The sequence below is a fragment of the Musca domestica genome, unplaced genomic scaffold, assembly GCF_030504385.1.
Source record: "Musca domestica strain aabys unplaced genomic scaffold, Musca_domestica.polishedcontigs.V.1.1 2, whole genome shotgun sequence".
NCBI lineage: Eukaryota > Metazoa > Arthropoda > Insecta > Diptera > Muscidae > Musca > Musca domestica.
The window spans coordinates 5397456-5406124 of record NW_026712249.1 but is presented as its reverse complement, the minus strand read 5'-3'; the positions used below and the strand labels follow the sequence as shown (position 1 = coordinate 5406124).

Here is an 8669-nt window from a genome sequence, read left to right as displayed (position 1 = left end):
GCTTTCCAAAATACTCTAGACACAATAGTCCAACGGATTGGTATCCGGAGATTTCGGTGGCCATTGTGCGCTGGAAATGAAGCAACGAACCTTATTTTGTAACCATTCTCGGGTGGCGTGTGCTGAGTACGATGGTGCTAAGTCCTGTTGGAATGTCCAAGATCTGCGGTCAAAATGTTTGCGTGTCCAAGGCTTTAATGCACCCTCCAGAATATTTTCGAGATATTATTCGGCATTTATTCTGATGCCACGGTCGATTAATACGAGCGGAGAGCGACCATCGGCTGTTATGGCGGCCCACATCATCACCATGACCGGCGCTTGAGTTCTGGTGGCCAACGGAAGGTGCACATTTTCAGCTGACCTCTTTGGCATTTAAACACGATCATTTAGTCTGCTGGACAACGAATGTTTTCTCCATGCCAAGCCAGTGCTGAGTGCGATGGTGCTGAGTCCTGTTGGAATGTCCAAGGTCTGCGGCCAAAATGTTTGCGTGCCCAAGGCTTTAATACACCCTCCAGAATATTTTCGCGATAATATTCCGCATTTATTCTGATGCCACGGTCGATTAATACGAGCGGAGAGCAACCATCGACTGTTATGGAAACCCACACCATCACCATGGAAGGGCTGGAGTTCGAAGGTGCACATTCTCAGCTGACCTCTTTGGCAAGTAAACACGATCATTTTGTTTGTTTACAAACTGCTAAACAACGAACGTTTCCCTGTATATGTATAGGGTGAGATAAAAATCTGCAATAAAGTCAAACGACATAATTTTTAATTTTATTGAATTGAAGCAAAAATATCGGAAATAGCATCAAATTTTAGAATAAGTACAGATTTGTTCGAATTGATCACCTTTCTCACCGGAGAAAACCAAATGCGGCAGTTCACCACTTTCGGCCAAGCGAAGCAACTCTTTAGCTCTTTTGAGTTTGATTTCTTACTGTTGCTGTGTAAGTTCTTGCACTTCATGGAATTTCAATGGCTTTATCCCGAGCTTATTTTTCAATATTTCTCAGAATGGAATATTGCGATATGTTCAGCTCACGAGCCATTTTTCGGCCACTGCGACGCGGGTTTCGATCAGGTCGTTTCTTTACTTTTCGAACCAATCTGCTGATGTTTCTGTTTTCTTCCGCCCACTTACTTGACGCCTGGCTATGCTACCAGTATCACGGTAACGAGCGATGGTACGAGAAACAAAAGATTTATTCACATTTAAATGCAGGAGTGCTCTGACGATATCCTCTTGTGGTTTTCCAGCCAAATATAAAGATCACACTATTACGCTTGAATTCCATCACGAATAACTTTTTTTCTGGAAAATTCACACCAAAATGCTTTTGTACGCTTGCAAACAATATAATGGGCTGTGATTGGAATAATTTTAACAGCTGTCAGACAAGTGGCTTAGATATGATAGCAGTCTAAATTGGTTGCAGTTTTTTCACCTCACCCTGTATATACGGGGCGAAATATAGGTTAGATATACCTATGAACATTTTGAGGCATGCAAATCTGGCTCACAATAACCCCATTTACTTAATGACGGCTTCATTCCTGTGTAAGCATGCTTAAAAATTAAATTATGCCTTTGCGATTTTAATTATTACGCATTCACCTGAAGGCAATGACATACATTCTTTGCCAGACAACTTCCAAGACTACAAATTCTAAACACATCTTTGTATTTCTAAACAGGCATCATCAGTTCTTGCATTTAGACAAACTCCACCCAAGTTTTCAATAAATTCTTCTAGACACGCACATTAAATAAATTTTCATTTAAACTCCACTTAATATTGGGTTACAGCACAGGTATTTGCCCACAATTGCCCATGGCTGACTAATTAGAATCCCATCAAATTAGAAGTATTGATGCGAACTTTCTCTCTACCACCACCCCTTTTTGCCAACCAATGTCAAAGAAAATGCTATAAAAGCAACGACAACTTTGGTCACAGCGAAAATAAACAAAATATTTGCAAAGCTACACATAATGGTCAGACCTCTGTTATAAATTGGCCGGAAAAAGAAAAAAAACATCTCGTCTCTTCAAAAGGAAAAACATTGAAATCCTCTTAAAAAAATACAGAAAAACAATCACAATGCATCTTGAGAAAATATTATTAAAACTCTTTGTGGCACTGGTGCTTTGCCTTGCTCTGTGCACTGAAAGTGTCATCTGCGCCAAGACACGCCACCGTGGAAGGTCAGGTACGTTGAATGTTGCATTCCGACACTGAATGCTTGCCTTTGTTCAATTTAAATTTCCTTTGGCATTTATTCCGCTAATTGGTTTCCACAGCTTATCGACTCTTTCCACGCTACGAAAGAAAATTACGAGCCCAGGGGCGATCGGCGAATTCCTTTACTTCAGACATTGCCAGCGAGGCTGAGGATGAGGGACGCTCCGATGAAGGACGTGGTTTAATGAAAATGTGGAAGGGCATGTTTCCGCAGCAAGAGAGCAACATCATTATTATAACACAACCTGCTCCAACCGCCGGCACCGGTACGGCAGACACGACAGATAATGGAACACCGACGGCATCTCCCTCCACAAGAGGCACTTCCAGTACCTTTGCCGCCGATTTGGGAAGGGACGACATTGCGGAGCCCAACAATCCTCTGGATTTCCAGGATGACTTGCTAAATGCTCCGACTTTAGGTGATAATCCTCAGGATGAGATTATGCCGCCCAGTATCGTTTACGGTCGCAATAAAAAGAACAAAAACGTTAGACAACGCCAGAGACGGAGAAGGCCGGCTGCCCAGTATCAACGTAAACGTAATCAGTTTGAACGTCAACGTAACAATCAGAAAACACGCAATCGTAATCGTCTAAGAGCGGAACAAATTGCACAAATCATTGCCAAGAAGCCTCGGCCAAATGGTAATGTTGTCTCCCTAAACGGCCTCAATGGAGCTGGGGGAGGTGGAGGAAATGCTGGTGTCAGCGGCAGCTCCGGCAGTAGCAGCAGTGGCAGTATTTTCAACATCAACGCCAACGAACGCATCCAAAGCATAATGAATGCCCTCCGGCGCCAAACTCCAATCGTCTATAATTACTAAGTAACCATGGTGCCATGATATGACCTCTGACCTATCATTGCCCTGCGTGAACATTGTAATTTAGTTGTTGTATTCACTGGCGATTATGATGCTGAAGCTGATGATGATGCTGGGATAGATGAATCAACACGAACACTTGAAGAAATTTCCATGCTTAGCAACAACAACAACAATCGCCCCGAATCCAAAAATCAGCCTACAAAATAAACCGCACACAAAATAGAATAATATAATTAACCAATCTGGATATCTTCTCATTCTCTCAGTCTCCTCTTTTCATTTGATGAGGGCATTCATTATTGTTGGGCTTCAATTTTAATGGTGGTAGAGATTTCAAGGGAATTACAGAGAACGAACGATGGATGGATGGCCGGAGTGAATGTAGATGGCTTTATTGAAGCCAAGCCAATTGTTCTCAAAACATTTAATCAGTTATCGTGATAGGTAATGGCTTTCGAACTCCATCCCGAAAAGCACAACCATTGAATTAATTACAAGAAGTTGCAATGACCAATGGTTGTTATCGATTTTAGATTACTTTTGGACATAAGTTATAAGCTATCGGGGAACAAATGAGTTATGGTGTTGGGATAAAATGGTTTCATTCCCAGGGGATGCAAAACAAATATATTTTGGTGTTTTAGTTAGTTTGATTTTTTGAGAGATCAATAAGTTTTTATTCACAATAGGTTTACGGAAAAGTATATTTAATAGAGATACGATTATCAAGTCAAACATTTGCAATCAAATTTTGTTAATAAATTGAAATACAGCTAGGAAATGGATATTAACTCAAATAATTCCAGCAGACCATTAAGAGAAAATAAAATTATAAAAAAACAGATATCACGAAAGTGAAAGTTGACATTTTTGTCATTCTTCTTAATTTTTTAAGTCAGGATACTTGTGTAATCTTGTTTTTCGCAAAATTAACAAAAAAACTCCTTTTGTTTTTCGTCACAAGATTGAGTTATTAGAGATTGGGACAGAGCCTGCAGTAATCGGTCGTCAAACCACTTAGAAGTCATGGTCCTAGTGTTACTGCGACCTGTGATTATTCCCACCAAATTTTTTTGATCTGATTTTGCCATGGAGATGAGCTATCTTGATCTTTTTCCAGTGAGTACAAGACAAATTTTCGTAGAGACCTTACATCAAATTTTATTTAGCCAGTTTTCTTGAATTCTCCCGAATTTAACGTTTTTATATCACAATTGATACAAGGGTATCTTCACCAAGATGACGATCGCCATTTTCATACCTGATCAAAGACTGGTACCTTGTCATTCTGTCCGGAAATATTCGTCGGAGACCGCATACCGTTTTTTCATGTTTGCCATTGAAAATGGATTATATCGGTCTACATTTTATTATAGCCTCCTGATTTTAAGTATGTTGAAGGTTTTGTTCATAATTTCCACCCAAAATTTTTGTAATTCAATGTTTTGAGCTCCAAACGGGTAAGTTATTTTTCAAAAAAAAAAAAAAAATACATGGTGAAGGTCCTCGTTTTCCTATAGCCCCATATAACGAGGAATTTTTATGATTTGAGCCACATTCTAGCAAATGCTGAATTAAGAGCTCCCAGTGGCTTTTACATCCAGTGGAAACATTGTATAAAATTGACTTCATTTTCATATAGCCTCCATAAAATGGAACTTCCGGATATTTTAAAGATCGAAAAAGTCTATCCGGAGTTGGATTCTTAAACTATTCATTGTTCAGGATTCCAGGATTATAGCCCTAGACATTATATGTCTTAAGTAATTTAGCATTGTTCGAACTTTATATTTCGAATTTTAATCGAATTTATTTTTTTTGTAATCCAATTTTGCTCCAATTTTGCAAATCCTAATATTTGCATCAGTCCTAGGTAAGCTGCGAAAATGGACGATTATTTTACTCCTTCTGGTACCTACTCTACAAAGAGTCATCATTTTGAACATTTATAACCCTTACAAAAGGTGATATAAGGGTCCGATTGTATTCAAGTTACACACATCAGAATACATTTATTATCCCAAGGTCTGGTGTGAAGGTCCTCCCCCGCAAAGGGTCAAAGTTACGAATAACCTAAATGATTATTAAATTTGAAATAAGCATCAGGTTCTCTTCATATTTCACTCATGCCATTATTTTTATTACCACAAGATCTGCTATGAAGATGGGATATATTGGTCCACTCCTTCTGGTACCTCCCCCTCAAAGTGTAAACATTTTGAATATCCATGAAGCTCCTAAAACACGAAATTAACATCCGGTCCCATTCTGACATGGTAAGTCTCGTTACTTTCATCAACACAAGATTTGTTAGCAAAAAATGGCAGAGATTGGACCATTTTTTTTTTTACTTTCCCCACAAAGGGTCAACATTTTGAACAACCAAAAAGATCATTAAATCCGAAACATGCCATTATTTTTGCTAACACAAGATCTGCTGTGAAAATGGAATATATCGACGCATTCTTTCTAGTACTTCCGGAAAGGGTTCAAAATTTTAAAAAACAAAACGCGAAAAATCATCCAAATTTCACACATCCAAACATTTTTGCTAACGCAAAATCTGTTGTGAAGTTGATAGATATCTGCCAACTATTTCTGGTACCTCAACCAAAAAGAGTCACAATTTCCAATATTTATTTCTGTCATAATTGCGAAACAAATCTACGATTCTATACAACTTCCTATATTTAAATATTTCCCTTAGCCAGAATGCTGATATGAATATATAACTAATCAGAATTTATAATTATAAATGTTCGATTTTTTAGCAATTTCGGTCCGCTATATATGGTACTTCACCCATATTTCCACATGTTTAAAAATAAATGCACATATCTCATATAAAGAATAAGAAGTAGACGATATACAAGGTGAGATGAAAAAACTTTGGAAAGCAAGATTGGCACTAAAAATACCAAAGTTTCGATCACCTCAAGCACGCGCTTCGCCGGAAATGAGCCAAAATATCGCAGAGCAACATTCGGGCAGCGTGTGATGGTTTCATTGACCGTTGGAAGGTCATAATTCGTGCCGAATTCGAACAAATCTATACTTATTTTAAAATTTGATGCTATTTCTGACATTTTTTCCTTTCAGTCAATAAAATATAAAAAAAAAAAAAAATGTAAAAATTATGGCGTTTGACTTTGTTGAAGTTTTTTATCTCACCCTGTATATCTTACATAAATTTTTTGTAGAGTATTAAGCACGTAGAGAATTAAAATTGTGGCACTGTATCACTTCATTTATTGTTTTCATTTAAATATTCAAAAATACTGTATCCTCTTCAAACTATTGGCAAATGCTGAAAATGGATTTTTCGACACTCGCCTTTTGCGATTTCTGCGTCGGATTGCCTGCGGAGGTGGGCCATAAACAATTCTTGGTAAATATGGTCTACTATAGATGGGCGATGGTATGGGTACACGCATATAACCCAAGCGTAAACCTGCTCCTCCTCCTCCTCCTCCAGTTCCGCCATCACCATTACCTCCACCACCGGTGCCACCACCACCTGTTCCGCCACCCCCTGTGCCACCACCACCTGTACCACCTCCACCAGTGCCTGTTCCGGTTCCAGTACCCGTTCCCGTACCAGTTCCAGTGCCTGTACCGCCACCTGTTGTTGTCGTTGTGGTGGGGGCAGCTGCTCCATTGTTGGTATTGACATTTGTCAACGTGGCCGGAGAATTGACAATGACATAGGGTACCATATTATTGCCACCACCACCACCTGAACCTGAGCTACCCAATTTCTTGAATAGCAGAAAGTGTTTAAACAGACGTCCTTCATTGTCCACAGTTTTATCCGATTGCACGGTTATTTCATCCGAACTTGGTATAATTGGTATTTCACTAATATCCTCGACATTTGATTGCACTTCGATGGAACGATAGATGGGCACTGCTTTGGGAATTGTATTAACTGAAAGTTCAGAGAAAGATTAAAAATATTCCAAAATTATTATAATTTCCCAAGTGTACCTTTCTTCGAGCGTCCCTTGGCAGTGACAATCGCCAAAGCCTCAAATGCCACCACCACAAATAACACAATCCGCAAACTCCGCATAATCCAAATGTTTGTCCTAAACTATGGCACGATCTGAGCTGTGTTCCAAGTTTTATATTGCAACTCAAGTACTTTGGCCATGAGGTGCCCAGCCATTCGAAGACCATTCTCAGAACAGCCACCTTGTGTTATCATGTTCCGACAATAATTGTTGCAATTTGTCTTTGTGCGACTGGGTCTTATCACAATTTCACATCTTACCTGCTTTCCCGTCTCTGGTCAGGTTTACACGCTTGGCCACTGACCTGTTAAAGTTCAGTCTGACAACAACCAATGGGAATGATGACTGCTGCTATTGTTGTTGTTATCGTTGGTGTTGTATGTAGTTGTCGTCATGGTCGACACAATGCTTCTTATTCTTGATTCTCTTCTCTATTGTTATTGCTGTCGTTGTTGTTGTTGCGATTGTCTTACAAGTTAAATTGTTGGACAAATGTTATTAATGATTTGTTTATTTGGGTCATGTTAAATGAATACTTCTCACCTTTCGTCGACACGTCTCGTCTGGTCTGTTTCTACTTCTGTTTGTTTTCACTTTTCACAAAATTCAATGAACGGACAATTTATTTCTCCAGATTAGAACCTTTAACTGATAATGACGAAATTATTAATCATTCGTTTTGAGTGGCATCGAGCAAATTGTTTGACCTGCTGAATGAAGTGAACGAACCTCTGGTAGCTGCTAGACATTCGGTGAAGTGGCCGCAATTAAATTTAATTAATTGCAATTTACATTTAGTTTTGTTTGCAAACAATTGAATTTATCGCCAACCGAAGGTGTGTACAAAGTGGTTGGGGGATAAGAAGGAATTGGAATAGTTATCTGCAGTGTTGAGAGTTGAAAAAATATTGGATTTTCATTAACTTATTGTTAGATTGAAATCAAGTGGTTTTAATGTGAAGGGAAAAGCAGCCAATCTTTGAGTAGGAACATTTTATATTGGGGAGAAGGTATGGAATTAATTGAGCCCCAACCCTTGGATGATATAAATACATTTCCGGATATCTTTTTTATCATCTGAATAAGATAAACGTTTTTCAGTAAGTGTAAGTCTTGGGGAAGAAATGGAATTGAAGATTTTGGGGGAGGTATATATAATCTTGATCAGCATAAAATTCGATGTTGATTTAGCGAGGTCCGTCGAAAATTACACTAGCTTCGAACGAATTGAAGTAGATTGATTAAAATTTACTTAGATGTGTTTTGGGTCTGCTTTTGGCATTGAATATGGGCTATGTAGGTCCACGTTTTGGTGAAGCCCCCATTTAAGTGTGCCTCGAGATATCCGATATTTGATTATTTATGCTCCACATTTCACCGGAATTACTACATCCTATGACAGAAAATTTACTACACAAATCGACGCCTTTGTATTTTTATATTCTTTATTTTGAAGATTATAGCTACATTTTCCAACGGAATTATTTCAAACTTCGTATTTAGAGTTTGTAATAGGCGCCGCTTTCTGTAGCAGATAACTGGATTTAGGGGTCCACTTTTTCGTATATAATTGTA

At 38.7% G+C, this 8669-nt stretch overlaps 2 protein-coding genes across 2 annotated transcripts; one reads left to right on the top strand and one right to left on the bottom strand.

The window, feature by feature from the left end:
* Positions 1-1848: 1848 nt before the first annotated feature.
* Positions 1849-3169, top strand: LOC109613575 (uncharacterized). Its single transcript, XM_020038570.2, has 2 exons — positions 1849-2223; positions 2315-3169. Exons 1-2 carry the CDS (start codon positions 2115-2117, stop codon positions 3079-3081), a joined length of 876 nt encoding a protein of 291 aa, XP_019894129.2. The 5' UTR covers positions 1849-2114; the 3' UTR covers positions 3082-3169.
* A 3181-nt stretch (positions 3170-6350) lies between these two features.
* Positions 6351-7278, bottom strand: LOC109613574 (keratin, type II cytoskeletal 2 epidermal-like). Its single transcript, XM_020038569.2, has 2 exons — positions 7069-7278; positions 6351-7009 (listed from the first exon to the last, which is right to left on the bottom strand). Exons 1-2 carry the CDS (start codon positions 7151-7153, stop codon positions 6351-6353), a joined length of 744 nt encoding a protein of 247 aa, XP_019894128.2. The 5' UTR covers positions 7154-7278.
* Between the last annotated feature and the right edge of the window lie 1391 nt (positions 7279-8669).

Coding starts and splice junctions, on each gene's coding strand:
- LOC109613575 (XM_020038570.2), top strand. CDS start 2,115: ATGCATCTTGAGAAAATATTATTAAAACTCTTTGTGGCACTGGTGCTT. Junction 2,224..2,314: donor ACGCCACCGTGGAAGGTCAG/GTACGTTGAATG, acceptor TGGTTTCCACAG/CTTATCGACTCTTTCCACGC.
- LOC109613574 (XM_020038569.2), bottom strand. CDS start 7,153: ATGCGGAGTTTGCGGATTGTGTTATTTGTGGTGGTGGCATTTGAGGCT. Junction 7,010..7,068: donor CAAGGGACGCTCGAAGAAAG/GTACACTTGGGA, acceptor CTGAACTTTCAG/TTAATACAATTCCCAAAGCA.